We start from the raw sequence: 23,243 nt of genomic DNA, 5'->3' as shown, positions 1-23,243 counted from the left end.
TAGTCCTATCCTCCGCCATGTCCCCATACACTCCACACTAAGAAACCCAAAAAGGTTTACTCAGGTAAACACAGAGTGTAATGAGCAAACAATCCCTGAATATACAACAAAATTTACACGTTCATTATAAGTTTGAAATGGACAACATGACTTGGGTTAACCAAAGGGAAAGGAGTAAACTGATAAGGGTAAAAGATATACACGATCAGGAGGTGTACCAAGACTAGAAAAGAGCTTTGAAAGAAAAAAAAAAACTTTTGGAAATCTGAACTCCACTGTTGTGAAAAAATATGGCAAATACACACTGGCTAAAGTCATGATCAATCAATCGGTCAATGCCCCTTGGACTTAGGATAACAATGCAGTATTAGGTTTTGCAGCAAAATGGCACAGTTGACCATGAAACTCAATGCACCCCAGTTGTTACTGTTGATCTGATTTGTATTCATGAAGCTTATCCATCTTCTATTTATGAGCTAATGTATGGTTTGCTAATCCCAGTACTGTATATGTTTTGCCTGAACGTTTTATTCTGAATCTGTCTTGATTTTTCTATAGGGTTTACGGACTGGGGACTCTAAAATGTTCCCAGGATGAACCAGTGTTGGTGTGGGCTAGATTTGTGCCCTGTGATGGACTTCCCATTTGTTCATTAAAACTCTTTCAGGGGTGATGTTGACTTTAGTTGAAATTCAGAGGTAGAGGATGGTAATCGGCTGTAAACTGCGACAAAACTCACCCTTATGTTTTAGTTTGACTCTCTTTGCTTGAAGGAAGGTTACGTAGCTTTGTTGATTTGACCTTGATTTCCCAGCATGTGCGTGAGTAGTGAAGAGCAAAACAGCCTCTAAAATCTAACATCTGGCAAGACTAAAGCAAATGTGAAAAGCAAAATACTCCATGGACATTTTACGCATTATCGCTGAATCAGACTCTGACTTTTTGGACTCTCGAGTTTGATGCAAGAGATCTGGAGATGGATATCGAAAACAAAAGTGAGGTACCAGCATCAGCCTATCGGTCCCCAGTTTATCGTGGCGCTGAACACGTTTGTGTAGCTGTTATGCCTACAGCCGCGTTCGCCTAGGAGGACCACCACTTATAATGACAAGAGGTATGTGGAATAAAGATGCAGAGGAAGACAGGAGTGTATATTAATCAATGTTAGTTTATTTACAAAATTAATAAACAGGTGAATAATGAGCATGGAGCTTTCTGCTTGAAAGTCAGAAAGTCTCTCACTTCTCCTTCTTCAGGCTGCTTATATAGTTTTTTTTTACCTCCCTGTGCCCTTTTACTCTAATATTTTTACACTTGTTTCAGTGCTTCCTTTTTTTGCAAGATTTGTTCTATGTTGGCATATTTAAATTTTAGACATAGACATAGAACAGTCTGTTTTGCTAAAGGTTGCTTGTAGGAAATAATAAAAACACATTTTGTTAGCAATTGTTATCACCCTACTTTAAATATTCTTGCTTACACACACATATAGTAGTCAATTGTTTATATCAGTTGTGGTCCCGGCCGGGCTCCCAGGAGGACGTGAGGAGGGCTTGTGCCTCCTCCAGACCGTGAGGGGGCGTCTGTCCTGGTTCTGTTGGGGACCACGGGTCGAGGGCATGGAAGCCTACCCTGTAGGGGCCCGTGGTCACCGCCAGGCGGCGCCCCGATGCCGGTTTGTCCCGTGTGGTCCTCGGCCGGGGCTGGAGCCCGGCGGACGCTTAGAGGACCAGAGGAGGGCGTGTGCCTCCTCCAGACCGAGTGGGGGCATCCGTCCCGGTTATGCAGGGGCCTCCGGTAGGGGCTTTGAAGCCCAGCCCTGTAGGGACCGTGGCCACCGCCAGGCGGCGCCCCAGTGCCTGTTTATCCCGGGAGCCCGGCATTTCCGCCACACCAGGAAGTGCCGGGGGGAAGACGACCGGGAGACACGGATGGCTTCCGGGTGCGCAGCCGGCACTTCCGCCACACAGGGGTGTGGCCACCGTTAAGTGCCGGAAAGCAGCTGGAGCCCATCCGGGTTCCCATAAAAGGGGCCGCCTCCCTCCAGTCATTGGTGGATGTCGGGAGGAAGCAAACAGAGCTGGAGAGAGGACGGGAGGTGGCCAGGAAGGCACAAGAGACTGTGGGCCTGGACATTGGGGAAATCGGTGCAAGAAGGCACTGGGGGTGCACGTGAGCAATTTGTAAATAATATTATTGTAAATAAACGGTGTGTGGGTGAAAATATACTGTCCGTCTGTCTGTGCCAGGGCCAGCGTTCACACAGTATATCAATATCAGTAAAACAGTAATACGTACATTATAGCATTGTATTAGATATTGTAGCTTCCACAGGTACAAACCATATTGCATCACACTGCGACTGCCACCATCACCCACCTGCTGTGCGAAGACAGAGAGGTAGCCGGCCCGCTGTGCATTCCTCCTGGTCATCGAGCCGCCCCTACGCAGCCACCGCTGTCAGAGATGTTGAACAGGCGCCTACAGCAGCCTCAGCATGTAGCTGTTGATGTATGTTGATTTATGTGTGATTGTGTGCTGAGTTTTTTGGAAAAAATATTCAGCCTTCAAAGAGAAAAGATACATAGAAACAGCAAGAGATACCTTAGGATGAAGAACACCATCTGGTGATGCCACAAACGCTACAATGGCAATGCAACAGATTAATAGATTTAGGCGCTGTAGCACAATATGGTGTACCAGAAATATCAGCAGCCCACACCGCAGAAAAGATCATTGGGTCCTCTCTACCATCCACTGAAGACATCTTTGTAAAATGTTCAATCAGCAAAGCATTGTGAAGAACGACCCCCACCCCTCCCATGGTCTCTTTGTCTCACTTCCATCTAGCAGAAGATACTGTGGCATCCAAATCATTTCTGTCCAGACTCTGATCTCTGTGCTGCCCTCTGCCCTCAGATTTACCCCTAGTAGTGAATTTAGATGCAGTGCAATTATTACGCTTTTCACTACTGTTGTTTTTTTTTTATTATTTTATTTATTAGTCATCTTATGTTCTCCTTTTTTTCAGAAGACTCCCCCATGCCTCTTTGACTTTATTATCACCTGTTTTCTTTTGTGACATGTCTCAATGTCACTGCCTCCTTGGATCGTCCTGAGATCATAACACCACTGGAGTATGAGTAGGTACCCTAGCAGATTGAGGAGTCAGAGCTATCTCTATTACACTGCCATGTACACTGAAATAACACAGCAGATTCTGGAATGTTCCATGTTACTGGAGCTGGCAGCTGCAGAATGCCAAGTACAGTATTAAGGAACAGAAAGCATATATTATGTATAGGTTGGGAGCATGTGCTGATTACAGCACTTTGTTACACCCACCACACGATGAACCACCCGGATTGAGATTTGAGTGCTGCTGTGCAACGGGTGACATCTCAGTACCACACTTAAGAGTGTGAGGTTTTTTACAGTGACTGGAGTGACAATCCTGCCACCAACCCCAGGTTTTCCCTACAAGTTGGAGGGCCAAAGCCAGGATGGAGCAATTGCAGGTTAGCGGCCCAATGGAGCAGAGTAACTTCTGGCGTTTTAAGGGATTCGAACCGGCAACCTTCTGATATATTATGTATAAAGTGCACATATTCGGATAAACACTTAACAACATCTAATGGTGGTCCTCAATACATAAAAATTGGCAGGATTTATCCCTCGTAAATGTTTTGCATTGGAGTTATCCACTGATCGCTTTGTCATTTCTGCTTCCTAAATGTTCAGGGTAACTTTCCTCCACATCTTTCAGGACTGTCATTTTATTATTTTCTATTGATTTTTTGCTTCAAACATTCTCTCATCAATAATCATTTAATTGTATGCTTTCTTATTTCTTAATGTATTGCATTTATTTTGGGGTACCAAAAGCTAAACATTTGAACTTTGTCATTACATATGGAAAGTTTAAGTTACAAGAGTCCAAAACTGTGGTCTTACAAAAGTCAGCCACACTACCAAAAATAAGAAGCAATTCCAAGCTTTTTTAAGTCTAGTGGGATATTATCATAGGTTCATACCTTGATTTTTCTTAATGGGCTGCTCCACTTTCAGAATTGGTACAGAAGTGTGAACCAAAAAGGTGGTATGGGTCTCAACAACTAGGAGACATTTCAGTACCTAAAGAAAGGCCTACTTACAGGTCCTGTTTTAGTGGCCCCTAACCTTTCCACTCTTTTTCCCTCCCAAGGCACAAAAGCCACATAACTAGAAGCAGTCCTAAGTAAGATTGTTCATGTAGAAGATCACCTCGTGATGTCCCTTAACAGGAAACATTAGGACAAAGAGAAGAAATACATTCTGGTGAAAAGAGAAGCTCTAAATGATCATCACTAAGTTGAGGTACTAGTCTTTGGGCCAAAGATTCACTTTGGTCATGAACTGCACCTAAGAGGTGATGAAGAATTGTAAGGTAAATTCTTAGGTGATCAGGTGGTTTCTTGGCCTACAATCTTATCATTTTATAGTTTAACATGACAAAGGGATTCTAAGCAGTGGCGTAGCGTGGGCTTTCGTCGCCTGGGGCCGACCGGAAATTTGCCGCCCCTCTATTTAGTTATTCTTAAAAAAAATAGACAAAATAAAAAAAAGCTGCATTAAATTTTTTTATTGATTAAAAATTTACTTTTCGTATTTTTTTAATAGCAAAATCTTTTATACAATTGTCAATATCAATATGTATGTCATGTTCAATTGCCAGAATAGTTGATCTGAGATCATTTTTGATTAATTTGAGCTTAGAGAAGCTTCTCTCGCAACTAGCATTACTGATGGCAGATGTTAAAAAAATTCTCAACATTATGACAATGTTTGGTAAACCATCTTCAAGTTTGGACTCAATAATATATTTTAATAAACTCAGAGAGCCGGACCTAATGAGTTCTTTTTTACAGTCTGGGTCTGTTGCAGCTACAAAAGCTTGTAGACGTACGCGCTCAAGTACAAAATTCTTCTTTATTAATGTCTTGAGGAGCTTGGTCTAAGTTAAGCTCGTCCCTGCTCAATATCACTTCAGGTCTTAAAAAATCATATTTTTGCGCTAGATTTTGCAACTGTTGGAATCTTTCTCGAATTTCAGCAGATACTCTGTCTATTGAAAATTCACTTAGGTAGGTTTTATCGTTACTAGATACTGTCGTAGATTGACTCTACAATGCGCTGTAAAAACGTCTGAGAAAATTTCTATTGCACCACCTGCTTCACCTGCCACCCTTTCCGCACCCGCGCTGTCTGCTTGGCTTGAATCAGCGCGGGCGCGATTTGCAGTTTCAAATATACCTATATTTTTTTAAATTTAAATATCATGGTGATTGCCGCCGCCCCTTTTGATACGCCGCCCGGGGCCATGGCCCCCTCGGCACCCCCCTCGCTACGCCACTGATTCTAAGCCCCAATACTGATCTCCTCTGAGATCCATAGCCTTGCTGGTTCAGTTGTTTGGCTGTTTGTCCTCTTTTACATGAAACAGTTTAATGCAGATGGTTTAATTGGAGACTTGTTTGAGGTAACACTGTAAGTCATGTATCTGCTTTGTCCCTGCACCCTGGAAGTAGGCAAAGTGCATAAGAGATATGACCCCAGCTAACCACAGTATATCATAACAACCCTCTATCCACCTCAGTATGAAACTGACCTTCAAGATGGTGTCTCATGTCCATAAATAAAAAATGTGTTCATAGACAAAATGATGTCTGCAGCTGTGCTCACTCACATACCAATCCTCATTTCATTAAAATGGATGAAATCTCACTTGTATGTACTTCAGTATGTGCTCCCTCAGCCTGTTCTTTTCACACAGCACATGCTATTAATGCTGGAGCAGTCGGACTAGTGGGTAATACATGAGAAGGAGGAAGAGAAAAACAGAGAGAATTATACTGCTTTGTTCAGTGAAACACCAGTGTCTAGTTTTTAAACTGCTAGTGTGGTCGAAATTTAACATCTTATTAAAGATAGAAACATCCTCTATCAGGACAATTCAGTAATCAGGCAGGAGAGGAGCTGTTAATTGTATCTTTTAATTACTCCTCGGCAAAATGCTTTTGGAAGGAGCATTCATCAAAACCAGTCTGTTACAGCCTGGTCAGAATGGTCAGAGAAACAAATAATAGAGGTTCATTTTATAAACTGTTGAATTTACATACTGTGCCAATCAATGCGTACATTTTACTCTGGTTGATTCATTGGTTTACACTCAAATGATTTATATAAAATAAAATATTATATTATATTCTGGATCTTCTTATAACTTTTGAGATGAGACACCACTCTTGAATTTTCTGTGCTTATAATAACTGTCCATTTTTGTTGTTTATAGGACATCTGCTGATTTCTTAGTCATCCTTCTGTACATTTTGTATATTACATCAACCTTTCTTCTGGTACATTCTTTATTTACTTGACCATCGCAGTATTCTTCCTAAACCAGTTGTTATATTTCTGTGTACATTTTCTCGTTTCTGACATTTATTAACCCTTTTATGCTATTTCTTAAAGATGAATGCAATGTTACCCTAAAATTATTCCTTCACACTAGTCAATGGTTAGTTAGCATTCTGCCTCCCAAAAACCTCTTAGAGATTGTAAAATTAACGGAAGACAGGCTGTACTTTATAACAAAGCAACACAAAGAGAAAGAAAAGCAGTGAAAATTTATTGAGAAGAAATCTAGGACTATAAATAAATTAATAAATAACATGAGGGATAGAATTTTGTGAAAATCAAGAATTAGACAAGATAAACTATCAGGCAGTTTCCAAAAAACCCTCCTAAAAGATATAAAAAAGAAAGAAATTAGACTGTTCTCAGTAAAGAAAGTTCCAGTTTTACTATTTCAATTCAATTTTATACATGTGTCTACAAGACTCTTGTGTCTGAATAGAGAATGATTTAACTGCATCTAAAATATAAAGTGCTATGAGACATAGTTATGTCATAGGCTTATATATACAATTATGAAAAGTTATTATTTTGCTGAAATGTGAAAATTGTGAAAAAGTGTTAGGAAGGTCTTGGGATGCTGTTTTATGAATATCAAGTTGCTATTAAGAATTTTTTTCCACAAAGGTAGAACAGACCATGTGGCAGCATCTTTAATTTTATTGGGGTTGGCTATTCCCATTAAAACACTGTGCTGATATCATATGTACAAAATAACGGACTCATTAACACTTCTGGGTTTGCTGTGCACCACTTTTACAATTGCATACATTGCTGAATGTTATAAAGACTTTCACTGCAAACATAAACGTAAGCTAAAAAACCAGTTAGCTTCAAAAATTGCATTTTTGTGACTTTTTTATGTGTGATGTTTTTTTTGGGACTGTTATTGTTTATTGTGTTCAAATAAGTTTCATGTATTTGCACTAAATTTGAAGAATGTCACAGGACATCAGTAGGTTGACTTTTTTTTTTTTCTGCAATAGACTTGTGGTTATACAAACATTTCACCGTTCAGATATTTTTGCAGTTGGTCTTCCTATGTTGAAACATTCATTATGGCTTTGACTAATATCAGTATTTGGATTTTATTACTTAATGGTGAGTAGTATATGATTTCAATATTTAGGAAGAATATAATAATAGTTCTAATTTAAATTAGTAATTCATTTCAGGCTAAAGAGAAACATTTCTAAGATTTTTGCAATGCTATTAAATAAATACACTCTTGAAAATAATTGTTTTGTAATGGTATTTTATGTCTTTTTTTTTTTTTTACTTGGTTGTGTGGTTCTTTGTTGAACCTCTGCTTGACGAAGCACCATTTCATTCTGGGAAGAGTTCTTTGCATATGAAGTCGGTTCTTTGTGCTTTGAAAAATGTCTACATATGTAGAAAAAGAAAATTGAAACCTTCAATGTTTGATAAGCTGTCTAGTATAAATAGATCAAGGTTCCTTCTGGATCTTTTGGGAAGCAAAAATGCTTACTCTGTGGCATCGCTCTGAAGTAACACTTAGGCACCTTGATTTTTAAGAGTGTATAATTGTATGGCTAAAAGGAATAAGAAAGAAAGAAAGAAAGAAAGAAAGAAAGAAACAGAAAGAAAGAAAGAAAACATGCAAAATATCTAAGAATATATGTAAAGAATCGTTTTTATACTGTGGTACCACTGCAGTCCAAAATACAGATGTCATTTATGAGGGCAACTTTGTGAAGGCTCTCCAGCAGTTTGCCGACATGCCGTTAAACCGAGTGTTTACTGTCATGGGGTGGAGTGAAGGTCCATCTCAGATTAATTTTGCAGTAGCTCCTGCATGTGGGCAAAAATTCTTGGATTTCTCTGAGTTGAATTGTGCTAGCAGGTTATAAAAACAACTGATATATGGCAGAATCACATCCTGGGATATTGATATTGTTGATGTTGCATTTTGTTCTCTTGCTGATATTCTGAATATTTAATGACTGTTTTCTTTGCTGACATGTTGTCCTGACGCTGTTTGATTTATGAAATTATGCAGAAAGAAACATTAAGTATAATGTAACATGAATGTTTAATTAATGTGTGAAAAAATATCTATTTTATGAAAACCAAAAAAACCTTTAAGTATGATTGTGGAATATTTTAGAGAAGATTTTATTAAAGGACCATCAGTGCATGTTTTAAATTTTTTAACATAGTAAGGATTTTTCAATTTTTTGTATAGTTGTGTAAAATAGTTTAATCATTTCCAATATTGCTTTACTATTATTTTTTTTACAAAAAAAAAAAAAAAAACAGAAAAAAGCCTAAAATAAAATTAATCCTCTTACCCCTGCCCAAATTAAGGAATTACTGTATATGACAAAACAGTCCAATTTAAATGTAGTTCCTCAAATATGTTAAAACAGAAGCAATGCTTTAGCATACCCGACAAACTTATTTTAGAATAACATTTATTTAAATAGTAAATTTTTATTATTGTTCAAATGAAAATGCTAAAATGATATGCAAAAAGTAAAGAAAGGATTAAAATTGCAAGAAAGTGTCCCTAACAGAATTTTCTGTAATTCAGTTACTGGTGTAGCTAACAGGAGTTTTTAAATCTTTAATAGTTATAATGGCACACGTTAAGGTCCAGTTTCATAGCCTATGCTACCTTTAAATATCCAGTAGAAGAAATCAAAAGTCCACCTGATATGATGCCGTAGGATATGAACCTGTAGGGGTTGTAAAGGGAAATGACTGCCAAGACTCCAATGGAGGATTCTACAGCACAGAAATATGATGGTTTTTCATTATTGCTGATGCACCATGCATCCCAGAAGATTTACAGTAATACATCAGGTCTCATCAATAGTACCACCATGTACTTCTTTTTAAAAATCAAATATAAGACTGCAAAATATTGTATTTAGGACAGGTGACAATGGCACACAATTCCACAACAGGGAAACATGAAAGAGACTAAAAAAGACAAAACTAGTAATTAGTAACTGAAAAAAAAATGCAGACTAATAGTTACACTCTGTGAAAAACAGCCATGGCTCTGTGGTGATAAAGACACACAGCTGAAATATGAGGGACCTTAAAAAAGTTTCGGCACTTTTTTTTTACTCTATTTATTAGGAATTTCAAAACAAATTATATCACTTTTAGGCACCTTTGTTTGCAATGCAACTTTCCCAGCATCATACCAACTTTTTAATGCCCAAATTCTACTCCTCCCGCCTACACCATTTCCAACAAAAATATAAAAGTGCGAAAACTTTTTGAACGTCCCTTGTGTATAATTATTAAATATTAATTTTTTTTCAAGGGATGTGCTATAAAAATATAATTTGTATCAAAATTACTTTGTTTTTATTATTTTACTGTAAATGTTCCACAGTGTTATAGCCTGAAAAATGTGTATTTCAAGATTATAGGAGCACAAAAGCAAAATGGCGTCTCATTTGAACTTTTATGCCACATCCTTGGTTTCTGTTTATTTATTTTTTTGTTGAAGGGTGAATTGAGTGCTATCATATATTGCTGAAACATAGTAAAAATATTGAGATATATAAAAGACATAAACAAAAAATAAAACTATGTTTTTATTTCTTCAATTTTAGTACATTTGAAGGGCTTTATTTATAAATTTTACTCTACTTAAAAGAAGCACATTCTGATATGACCAAAAATTTACACAAATGTGAACATTTCAGCATTGATACTGAATAGCCAGTCATTATCCAACCCGCTATATCCTAACTACAGGGTCACGGGGTCTGCTGGAGCCAATCCCAGGCAACACAGGGCAAAGCAGGAAACAAACTCAGGTCAGGTCACAGCCCACCATAGGACACACACCAAGCACACACTAGGGACAATTTAGGATCACCAATGCACTTAACCTGCACTTAACCCATGCAGACACGGGAGAACAAGCAAACTCCACACGGGAGGACCTGGGAAGCGAACCTGGGTCTCCTAACTGTGAGGCAGCAGCGCTACCACTGTGCCACCCTGTTATTGAATAATATACAGTATATATATACATATATACAGTACAGGCCAAAAGTTTGGACACACCTCCTCATCCAATGCGTTTTCTTTATTTTCATGACCATTTACAGCACTCCATCACTCTCCTTCTTGGTCAAATAGCCCTTACACAGCCTGGAGGTGTGTTTGAGGTCATTGTCCTGTCGAAAAATAAATGATCGTCCAACTAACCTGACTTCTGCACAACACAACTGCTGGTCCCAACCCCATTGATAAAGCAAGAAATTCCACTAAATCACCCTGATAAGGCACACCTGTGAAGTGAAAACCATTTCAGGTGACTACCTGTTGAAGCTCATCGAGAGAATGCCAAGAGTGTGCAAAGCAGTAATCAGAGCAAAGGGTGGCTATTTTGAAGAAACTAGAATATAAAACATGTTTTCAGTTATTTCACCTTTTTGTTAAGTACATAACTCCACATGTGTTCATTCATAGTTTTGATGCCTTCGTGAGTCTACCAATGTAAATGGTCATGAAAATAAAGACAACACATTAAATGAGGAGGTGTGTCCAAACTTTTGGCCTGTACTGTGTATATATATATATATATATATATATATATATATATATATATATATATATATACAGTATATATATAATGTTGAATGTATTTTTATATCAGTAATCTTTTCATTTTTTCATGCTCATAACGCATACGAATCTGAAAGAAAATTATTGATGAAAACATGTATTAAACAATAAACAAAGAAAATTCATCACTTTTATGTAAACTTAAAATTTAGCTCTGTTGCCCACTGCAATTGCCTGGGTATTGTTTAACTCTTTTTATCGGGTCTAGCCCAGTGTTTTATTTAGTATACTGACATAACAAAGAGTGACCAAGAACTGGAACCATTTGAAGGGTCATTTGATGGGAAGAGGAATCTATAATATGAATTTGATTTCTCCCATATTTTATGCAGTATATACAATTTACATCACTGGTAATGTCAAAATTACAAAATGCAAAGTATTTTGGAACTTTGAATTTTTTTTTAGTGTGTAAAACAAAGACTATTTCTCCCTAACATCTTGTTCACACTTTTGGGCATATTAATCATAATCTGTATCACACTAGTCAAACCATTCTGTTTATGTCTCTTGAGCACATAACGTTTGAGAAATGCAGTACGCTGTATAAACAATGTGACATACTGCATGTTTTCCACAGAAGGAACACCAAAATGTGCACTATTGTGCACAATACTATTTTTCTTCAAAGGAAAACACAACTCAACCCCTGCAATCAAGATTGCGAAGAATTGTGACAATACTAAGACTGGAATTGAATCTCAGGAACTGCAAGACAGCAGCGCAGCCTACACTTCACCATGCCGCTACGTGTTACTCTTCATAGTTCATCAATCAAATCTTTCCATCTGATAGAAGTCATTATGACATATCCAGAAGCAAAAAGTCCCTGTCAAAGTGTAGTTTCAAAGTATGATAGTCAAAAACTAAACTTGAATAATTCAAAGAAACAAAGAATAACAATTTATGATGATGATTATTTTAATTGTTATTATTAATTTTTAATCTGGATTTTTTTTTGGCAGGTGTCACCCTAAGCTTTGCAGTTCATATTCTCCTCTCTCCTTCATCCCTTCTCTGTTCTGCTTGGACAAAATGCTCAGTTCTTCTGTATTGTGGAGGAAGGAGAAGGCTGTAGAATTTTAAAGTTGCACTGGCATCACAGGAACATGCATCCAGCTGGCACTGAGGCCAAAGAAAATAAACTCCTTACTGAAGGTCGCTTTAATATTACCAAACGCTCAAACATCAGCAGCAGTCTGTTCATTACAAACGTGGGGTTTTGTGACATCGGTCACATCATATGTTCAGCCTATTGTATACAAAAAACAATAGTGTCCATTAACAAGAGCTCCCTACTGTCAGTGAAAGGTAATCAAAGTACTTACAATGTCTTCTAAAGTAATTTTAATTAAGATAAATCAGTCTGGCATAAATACATATACTGTATAATCAAAAAAATTCAGTTTCCATAAAAAGTACCAAACATGATCTTGTCAATATTTCAACTGAAATGACATGAGAGGAAATCTAAAAAGTATGTTTATTTTTAACCAAACATTATTTGTTTCATCGGATTACATACAGCACATGAGAAAAAACGTGCTAACATTTTGGGGAACCTGTCCTGGCATTCAGCTGGGGTGCCTTATAGATCCAGAGCTTGGGATTCAAATCAGAGTCCAGTCACTGCCTGTGTGGTATTTGGTTCACCTCATATACTCTAAAGTTTTGTATGTAAGCTTATCGGGTGCCTCTAAGTTGACCATCACATGTTTGAATGAGCTCTATGATGTGCTGACACCCTTTCCGAGATAAGTCTGTTTTTTTATTTATTGCAACCAATAACTAATTTACTGACAGCCTTTCTCTCTTGGTGGTGGTTGAAGTGGGGCAATCTGCACATTCCAAAAGTCTTTTTCTGTTAAGGAAATAAGGCACTAGGAAAAGGAATTGCTTGTAGAGTAAAGTGATTCAAAGGGGGTTTCATCTAATTTTAACAGCTAAATATAACATATTAATAGTGAGAAGCCCTTTACTTTCACCTATCTTAAAATGCAACCCTTAAACTTGAAATATATACAGTATGGATGTGTTTTGTTTTAAGGAGTTGTGATGTTAAACATTTGCTCCTGTAGGTTGAGTTTTTGCTGCTTAATGTACTGGAATATACTTTATCATAAATAGAAAACTAGGTATGAGTTAACATTACTTTTTATATACACATTTATTATACTGCTTTTTTGTTTCTTTGTCATAGCGGTTCCCAAACTGAACATTTTTTACCAGACATCAGTTGATGATCCCAGTGTACTGACACTGACTTGCATCGCTGAAGGTTTCTACCCCTCTGATATAACTCTGTCCTGGGTCCTTACTGTCCAAGAGGTGCCCCACAGCAGGGAGCAAACACCTGCCACTCTCCTTCAGGATGGGACCTACAACATCAGTTCAACACTTCAGGTCAAAGATTCTCTTTGGAGCCCCGAGGTGGAGATTGGTTGTAAAGCAAATCACAGTTCTCTGACACAGCCATTGATGAAGAGAATTAGAAAAAGAGGTAAGTGAACAATATATGTCAAAGCTGTTTTATGTATAGGGTGAGCCAAAGAGAAGTACCACATTTCAAACATTTATTCAAAAAAATGCTACAAGATAAAACAAATTTCATTATGACAAAAGAAAAGGTATACAAAATAGATTTTTTTCACTGTGTAGTGGCCGTCATTAGCGATGCACTCTTAGAGACGATTTCTAAATGCTCTCATGACTCATTCGACCATTAAAAGGAGAATAGTGGCCTTAAGGGCTTCAAGGGTTTGAGGTCAGTGTGTGTGTATACCTTTGACTAGAGATCGCCCCAAAGACGAAATCGCACGGAGCAAGGTCAGGTGAACATGAGGGCCACCCGACATCACCGTGCAGGAGATAAGCTTCCCGAAACATCTCCCGCAAAATTTGCATGGATGTCCGTTCCGTATGAGCTGTTGCCTTTTGAAACCAGGATTCCACTACATCCATTTTTTCCAACTGGGGCTGAAAAGCGTTCTCAATGTAACGTTCTGAACTCAACAGTGACCGTTATTCCCCTCCTTAAAAATTAAGGGCCTACAATGTCAAATTCTGCAACGGCGCACCAAACTATAACACGCTCCCTGTACAGGGTCTCTGATGAAATTCACGAGTGTTGGTTTCAACCCAATAGCTAAAGTTTTGCTTCTTTACGCAACTATTCAAATGGAAATGTGCCTCGTTGCTGCACATGGCCATGGCATCACAATGAACAGTTTGCAGGATATTGGCGCACAACTCTCACGGCTCTCACAGTCTTTCTCAGTGACTGATGCACTACCATCATTTTGTATGGATGTAACTTAAATTCCTCATGCAAAATCCTCCTCAAAGACTTCTAAGGCAGAAGCATGTTGAATATCTAGGAGACTGCAAAATTGATGCCCTTACAGCTTGGATGTTTTCAGGCGTTTCTTTTCAATGTTGTACCGTATGTCTAAATTTAGCCACCCCTGAAGAATTGTTTTCCGATTTGGGACGGCACCTTTAGGAGGAATTCTGAAGTGTATTCAAAATGATGGATTTGTTGTTTTTGAAGATCGCTTCAACAGCGAACAGCGAAGGATCCCCACTGACTTTACTCCATTTTGGCTGACCCTGTATTATTAATCAGAAGAATGCTACATTTCCTAATGTAAAGTGCTTAAAAGTTGTTCTTTTTACTTAATTCATCCTATTGACATAAGGACATTTGGATGCCATTTTGGCATATTCCTTTGCGAAGACCAAAGCAAAGTTTGGCTCTGGTCCACACACCAACTATGAATGTCCATCCATCCATTATCCAACCTGCTATATCCTAACTACAGAGTCACGGGGTCTGCTGGAGCCAATCCCAGCCAACACAGGGCGCAAGGCAGGAAACAAACCCTCAGCAGGGCACCAGTCCACCACAGCCAACTATGAATGTGCAGATCACTATTCCTGGTCTTTACACTTTCACCACCTGCCTAGTCCATTGTTCCACTTAAACCAAACCAGTGATGTCCAAGACAAACAAACAACAGATTTAAATCAGACTGTCTTTTATTTTTTAAGGTGTGAAAATAAATAGTATTCAGAAAATATAAAATTAAAAAATTTTAACTGTAAATGTTTTACTTTAATGGGAACAATAAATGCATCATCATCCTCAAGTCCACATAGTCCAGTATGTATTCATGGGGTGGAACCTTATCTGGCAAACTATATATAGTTACTATATATATATATATATAGTTTTTACTTTCCAGTTAAAATGTGAAATCATTGTAGGCATATAGCCCAGTGCTCAATGAATTAAAAGGAATTAACAGGGGCTAATGGTAAAATGGCATCACCCTAGTTTAATAGTTAGTGCAGCTACCTCACAGTTTTAAGGGATTTGGACTTAATTCTAGCTCTGTCACCACCTGTGTTATATTTTTAGGTCCGCCTCTTATTCTTCTAAGATTTTCACTAAAATTATTTTTCTCCAGCATTACAAAAACATGCCAGTAGTTGAGTGGTGGCTCTGAGAATAGTGATTTGCATTGGTAATTGGAAGGTTGCTGGTTTGAATCTTGTAAACGCCAATAGTGACTCTACTTTGTTGGGCCCTTGAGCAAGGCCCTTACCCTGCAATTGCTCCGTCCTGGGTATGACGTTAATCTGCATCCATCTTTTTCAATCTGTGTCTATCCCTTATTGTGTGTGCAAGTCAATTGACCTGCCTGTGATCCAATTGTATGGAAATATTTATAAACACTTGAACTAAATGTGAAAAGTTGATCTACAATATGAAGATTGTTTATATGAGCAAGCATGATACATGCCTGATCTGTATATGATAGTGAAATAGATATAGTAACATTACTACACAGATTACATGTCCATATAAAGCTCATGTAATATTACAACAATGTAAAATTCAAATCCCAAATCAGACACATACCCTGTTTGTGCTTATGACATGAAGAGTTCTGATACAGATTCAAAAGAATATTGCATGCTTACTTGTGAATGTTCTATTATATCTCTGCATTGATAATGTTGCTCTAGATTAACACATCACTTCAATCTAATTTCATATACAGTATATATATATATATATATATAATTTGTTTATATTTATGAGTTGTACTCTTTTTCTCTTTCAGAAATTCCAGGTTCAAAATCTTGGCAGATGCTTTATATCTCTCTCATTCCTGTTTATTCATTTCTTTTAATGCTAGTTTACTGGGCTCAAGGAAATAAGGGTAAGGCACATAAAGGTCACCCAACATTTTACCGTCCTTTGGAAATGAAAACTTGAGGTAGAATACCTGAATAGGGTAGAGTCCAGAACTACTTTTAGGTTTATAAAATTCATTTTTCATGTCACTAAAATTAAATGTATATTCTAACAAACAATGTTATTTGAATGTACTAAAATAGTCATGAACCTCATTATAGATTTCATTTAAGACAGCATAGTTAAGCCTAATTATTCAAACTACTGTTTATTAAAACAATAAACCACAAGGACTTAAAACTAGCTTGGACAGTTGGTTAGATACAGTAAGTTACTAAATACAATAATCATATAAACGCATTGTGCTCACATGTAGTACCTAAAGAAAAATAGCATTTAATAACATCTTCTACTAATGGTAAGGTCAACTTTTAAATATGAAAAACAAATAAAAGATAAAGAAACAAATAAACAAGCAAACAAACAAAATAATAAATAATTTTTAGGTAATGAAAATGCAAAATTACAAAGAAGACAACACTCCAACATGTTTTAATATATATATATATCATTTAATATATAAATTATTTAATTCACAGAATGTACCAGCCACATGAATATCTCTAAGTAAAGTTGCTGAAATTAATATAATTTCATTAATAATCAAAAGAAGAAAATCTATTGCTTCCATGTAATGTTAGGTAATGTTGTATAACCCACTCAACAGCCATACTTGAGTAGAAGTACAGCTATCTTTATGAAAAGCTACTCAACTAAAATAAACGTTTCCCATAAGCAAACTACTTAAGTAGAAGTTTTCATATTAAGTGTATTTAAGTACATATAAATATAGTGTCTCTCCCAATTTTATGTGCATCCATCCATTTCTGAGACATTCTTATGAAGAACAGAAATTGTGGGGCAGCTAGAAACCATCCCAGCAAGCATAAGGCATAAGGCAGGAACAATCCCTGGGCAGGGTTGCCAGCACATCAAGGGTATACCCACACACCACACAAACAGCACCCGTAAGAAACCCACTCTGGCACAGGGCAAACATACGGAGTGAGTAAGTGCATCTATCTATCTATCTATCTATCTATCTATCTATCTATCTATCTATCTATCTATCTATCTATCTATCTATCTATCTATCTATCTACAGTTGTCTGTGTGAAGTTCACATTGAACAATCTGAAGGATAATCACTGTACAATATATTGTAAGAGAAGGACAAGACAATGATAAATAGTTGGGTTGACCTTTTAAAAAGATACAATAAGTTGCGTAAATGTATTTTCAGATGCAAGTTCAAACTGAACTAACAAAGATAGTGGAGTTTCTAGTTTTCAGTTCTTCAGGCAAGAAGAAGACAGTCCAGGTAGGTGGACACCAGAAGTGACATCAGAGGTGGCACAGATGTCAATTATCTGATCTGCAGAGGAAGGAAGAGAAAAGGCATTAGGACACAATGCCAACCCTGGTGTGGGGTAGAATTGCAGTCACTAGAGCCCTTCAGCTGTTCCCTATGCACTCACTCGTGGTAACAATGAAGTGATTCAAAGGTGCCTAGACACCTCTGATCCTTCATATTTGTTCTGAGTAATCATCAATACACTGTAAATAGTTAGCTTTATTATGTCTGTTTATGCAGATACCCTTCCTGATGGGTGTTTATTACTTGAATGGAAAGTGTCACTTCTTCTTTGGAGTAGAAAAGTATTTTTTATAAACATTTAAGCAGGATACTGACAACAAAAAGCCTTATTGTATCTAAGGATTAGTAAACATTCTTTTTCATAAAATATATTTTACAAACTTTTTGCACAGTGCCTTTATTGGGAAGTAAGGGGTAAATGCCATCTGAGAGAGTATGAAGGCCTTATCATTGATGGGACTGGCATGGTCACCAGACAGACACATGAAGAAGTTACAACTCACTGCTTATATCATTAAATACCAAGGAAATGTATACTTTATATTACTTTGTTTTTGTTCATAATTTTGGGCAGATATCTGTTTACAATTTCATTAATTTTGTTTAATTTAATTTTATTTTAAATCATGATTTTTATTTTGATTTGGATTTGCTGCTGTTGGATGCTGCTGTCATCAGCTCATTCTCATACTCTGAAATTTATTTAGGAGAATTATTGAATGCATGAAAAGAGTAACAAAAATAAACTAATACCTTATAAAATATTTTTCTCTGTCTTGCAGATGAAAATAAAGCTTGTGCCAAAAAGATGCATGAAAAGGTGACTATTAAAACCCATAAAAATCCTCATCCAGGACTCTGAAACTCACTTAACACAGAGCTACAATGTTTTTACATGTACATTCAGTGCATTTTCTCAGTTAGAATATCATTACAGTCTTGAAAGAAGTGCGAGTTTGTACCAGTTTTCCTTTTGCTCCTTTGGGTGAATATAAATTTTAAAGAATGTAAGATGTATGGGGTTTCTGGAGTGGAATGTTTGAGTACTCTTTTATCTGTCTATTTTAATGTTTTATTCTCATTTTTTTCTAAATGCTTTACTTAATAATTACTTAATAATGAAAAGACACTCTGGTTGTATTTTGTTCAAAGCTATTTTATTTGTACTGTGCTATACAGTTAATTATTTAATAGGTTTTTAAGAATACAATAAAATAATAATACCACTATTATTATTATTATTATTATTATTATTATTATTACTATTATTATTATTAGTAGTAGTAGTAAGAGTAGTAGTAGTAGTAGTATGGACATTTAAAATCACGTGACTTATAGTACATGAAGAATTCACTTAAATAACAATAAATCATAGACCCTGTTACCATTAGTTGTCTAAAGTAAGAATTTTATTTTTACACACACACAGTGACCCTAGCTGCAATATTTGTGTGCATTCGTAGGGAGCGCAATGACATTTTTATATATGCTCTGCATGACATTTAATAGTTTATACTTTTAATATGTGTTTTATTAATGCTGCTGACAAAAATAAACTTTGTTCTCAGAAGCACACATGTCGTCAACAGATCCACAAGACCCTATCTTAGAGTGTACCTGTGAGACCCACAGTCGCTCAGATATGGACATACAGTGAGCTAAAGTCTGTTTAAGTTAAGCATTACCAAATTAAATGGCAGGTGCAATGTCCCCAAAGTGAAAATCAGGAAAACAATCTGAATAAGCTACCTAATGATTGTCCTCATATTACATCTCAGATTAAGATTTACAGAGCCCTCTGCTTGCAAGCAGGCCCTTAGGGGATCCCTGAATTTCCCAAGCAGTCAAAGAATCTTTTGAACAGACCCCCCAAAAAAAAAAAAAAAAATCATAAACACTAAACTGTACACCATGTACAAGAACTAAATGGGAAATTAGCATCATGTTATAGTTTATCGACAAGAAAAGTCTAAACTGTAATTTCTAATAATTCTAATAGAGCATAGTGAGACAATTGACTAAATAACATATTAAAATTAATTTAAAAATTCTAATTTCAGTTTTAAATAGACAATTGAGAAATTTTTAATGTGCATGCTAAAGATTATCTTCAATGTTACCTTCCAGTTAAGCTCTTCATCATACATCTTTTTCCAAATCATACAGTCTATCCTATTACCGAGTCATTGACAGCAGCATCAATTAGAGACAGAAATGAACCCTGGTAGGAGCACTAGGTTGTTATCATTGTTCATATATTTGTTCATTTTCACCACTTTCTAATAACAGAACAAGGTAACACTGAGCTGGTACCTACTCTGACACATTAGGTGCTATGCAGGAACAAACTTTGGACAAAGAACCGTTACTCATATTAGGCCAAGTTATCAGTTAACTGGCATATGTTTGTGATGTGTGAGGAAACCAACAATAAATATGTCAACAGAGGGAGAACATGTAAACAGTGGATGGGTTAGTAACCAAAGCTGAACTCTAGAACAGTAAGACAAGAGTACTAACGATTAATCCATTGGCCTTGAAATAGTTTAATATGTTCAGTCGTGAACAAATAAACACTTTCCATGGAATTTATTGAGTTTTTCAAAATATTTGAATATTACACGGAAACACCAGTACGAGTACACCATCCAAACCACTTTAAATTCATCCAGTAAGAATCAGGTGTGTCTAGATTTGGTGCCTCTGATTAGAACCTCATTAGGAAATTTGAAGTGTTAACAGGTGGACCTGACTATCTTATTTAAACCTTAGATATCTGGGGTCTGGTGTTCCCTTTGCTATTGACATGTGGTGTCATCATGTCAACATCAAAAACATTCAGAAAGAAGGTTGTGAATGCCTATGAGTCTGTCAAGAGATTTTAAAAAGATTGTCAAATTACTTGAAATCAATTGTTTCACTGTAAGGAAGGCCATCTACAAGTGTTGTAGATTTCAAAAGACTGTTAATTTGTCAAGGACTGACCAGCCCAGCAAATTCAGCCCAAGAGCTGACCCTTTGAATACTAAAAGAAGCTTCCAAGAACCCCAACATTTCATTGTGGGATCTGCAGGTAACTTTTGCAATAGCTGGTGTCAAAGTGCATACATCTACATTCAGAAGGAGATTTTTACAAGTTTAACCTGCATGTGAGGTATGCCAGGAAAAAGATTTTGCTGTCCAAAAAGGACATCAGAGGAAGACTACAGTTTGCCATTGAACATCTAGTCAAAGACTAGGTCTTCCAGAACAATGTGCTCTGAACAAATTAATTAAAGATAGAGTTTTTTGGACACAGTAACAGTAGCTATGTTTGGTACAAACCGAAGATAGCATTTCACAAGAAGAACCTCATACCAACTTTGAAGCATGGTGATGGAAATGTTAAAGTTTGGGGTTTTGCTGCCTCTGGGCCCTGACATCTTGCAGTAATTGAGTAAACTATGAATTCTGCATCATATCAAATTGTGCTTGTGAAGAATGTTAGGGCATCTGTCAAGAAGTTGAAACAGAAATGGACCTTTCAGCACAATAATGGTGTGAAGAACACTAGCGAATCCTCCAAGGAATGGCTCAAGAAGAAGAAATGAAGGGTTATCTACTCATCTAGTCAGAGCCCTGATTTGAATCTTCTTGAAATGTTGTTTGGGGATTTGAAACAGGCAGAATATGCAAGACAACTGACAAACTTCTTGCAACTGAAGCGATTTTACATGAAGGAGTAGTCAAAAATGTCACAGAGCTGATATTAAGAGACTAATGGACAGTAAATGCAAAACACCTAGAAGAAGTAATTTTTTCTAATAGGAGAAATATCAGCTTCTGAGGCCAAGGGTGGACTTTCCCCAGTAGGCCACTGCACCCATTAATATTTTGGTTGAATAAATGATTGAAAAGTCAAATTGTCCTTTTATTTGAGTATATCACCTTTTTCTGTACGGTTGCATGGTGGCACTGCTGCCTCGCAGTAAGAAGACCTGGTCCCTGCATGGAGTTTGCAGGTTAGGTGCATTGGCGATCCTAAATTGCCTCTTAGTGTGTGTGTCATGTGGTGGGCTGGCTCCTGCCTGGGCTATGTTCCTGCCTTTTGCCCTGTGCTGGCAGGGATTGGCTCCAGCAGACCCCTGTGACCCTGTGTTAGGATATAGCAGGTTGGAAAATGATGGACTGACTGACCTTTTTCTGTTGGCACAGTTTACATGAAGATCTAATGCCTGCCTATTCAAATATGTTGAAAATGGCAACAATTTCCATGAGGTGTACTTACTTCACATGATTGTATATATTTTGTGTTATATATATTATCAAAATCATATAATGCATATGAGAACAAAAACTAATATCTATCCTTTTATTTGTGGCAGGAGGACCTCTTGTATACTTCAGTTCAGTATGTGAGAACATCAAAAGACGTGTATCTGGTCTGTAAGAATGAAGACATTGCTAATGAACATAAGGATACCTTTACCTCTACTATACAGTACCAATGATGTCTAACAACACAAATAAAAAAAATGCCACTTTACCAAACAATGGTAAATTTGTTGTATTTTATTGCTTTATTTTTAATACATGTAAATGTTTAATACAAAAACAGCATGTAATAAATTTGCAGACAACAAAATACGACAAGACTTCTTGATCTGTTTCACACAAGTTGTGTAGTTTGTTCTTGTACTACAGTTGAAGTTAGCAGTTAATTTCTCATTGTGTTGCATCTGGTCATTTTTTTTCTTGGCCATTCTGTTGCTGGACACTTCTGCACACACTGGAAAAGTGTAGAGCACCCTTAAAAAGTTAATCTATAGGAAGGAAAACTATAAGAGCATGAGAACTGAGAGACAATGGGAAAAAAATTTGAAGTCCACGCAGATAATCCTAGGAATTTTTAGTCTTGAGGTGTAGTAGAAAAACTTTCCTCTGTTTTTAAAGAAGTCATTCATGGAGACCAGATGAAAATGCAGAACAATCATTTATTTTTACACAGATACGCTTCTCAATCCATGGAGTGGGCAATCAATAAAACAATTCATCTGCTTTTATGCTTTTCTGTTACATTACCTCATCTAATACATCACATTATCTGACTCTTAAAATGCATAATATGCAGAGTTTCATTCAATCAGTGAGTGCCAACAGTGTTTTTTGAGTCCTTTTAACTCTCCCATTAATCTAAGTATTGCCTTGTAAATAGGGGTGATCTGTGGACCCTTCTATTGATGTCAGCACTGCTTCATAAGAGGGGTGTTTGGGGCTTTCCCATTGGTTTATTTCCGCTTTCTATTGGGGTGTTTGTCACTCACTTACCTCATTTTATCCTTAGCAATTATCTTGGTGGCTCTTCTAAGATGAGGCAACAGCCTCACGTGCCTAGGTGCTGAAGCAATATTTAGTTAACCCTTTAGTTTCATTCAACTCTTATCACTATATTTTTCAATTCATTGTTATAACTTCATATAAGTATATGCTTGTATTAAATTAGAAAATTATATCATGTATTGATTAAAAATATTGTTTAAAATTCTTTAGGGG

At 36.8% G+C, this 23,243-nt stretch overlaps 1 gene segment (V, D, J or C); it reads left to right on the top strand.

Moving 5' to 3' along the window:
- Nucleotides 1–7,472: 7,472 nt before the first annotated feature.
- On the top strand, nucleotides 7,473–22,222 carry LOC120536770. The segment is given in 5 exon segments: nucleotides 7,473–7,554; nucleotides 12,036–12,381; nucleotides 13,271–13,570; nucleotides 18,494–18,531; nucleotides 22,076–22,222. Coding segments are annotated over 4 exon segments (666 nt in total).
- The last annotated feature ends 1,021 nt before the right edge of the window (nucleotides 22,223–23,243 follow it).

Source organism: Polypterus senegalus, chromosome 10 (genome assembly GCF_016835505.1).
Source record: "Polypterus senegalus isolate Bchr_013 chromosome 10, ASM1683550v1, whole genome shotgun sequence".
NCBI classification, from domain to species: Eukaryota; Metazoa; Chordata; class Cladistia; order Polypteriformes; family Polypteridae; genus Polypterus; species Polypterus senegalus.
The sequence above is the reverse complement of the archived record's forward strand: the minus strand, read 5'-3'. Positions and strand labels throughout refer to the sequence as shown.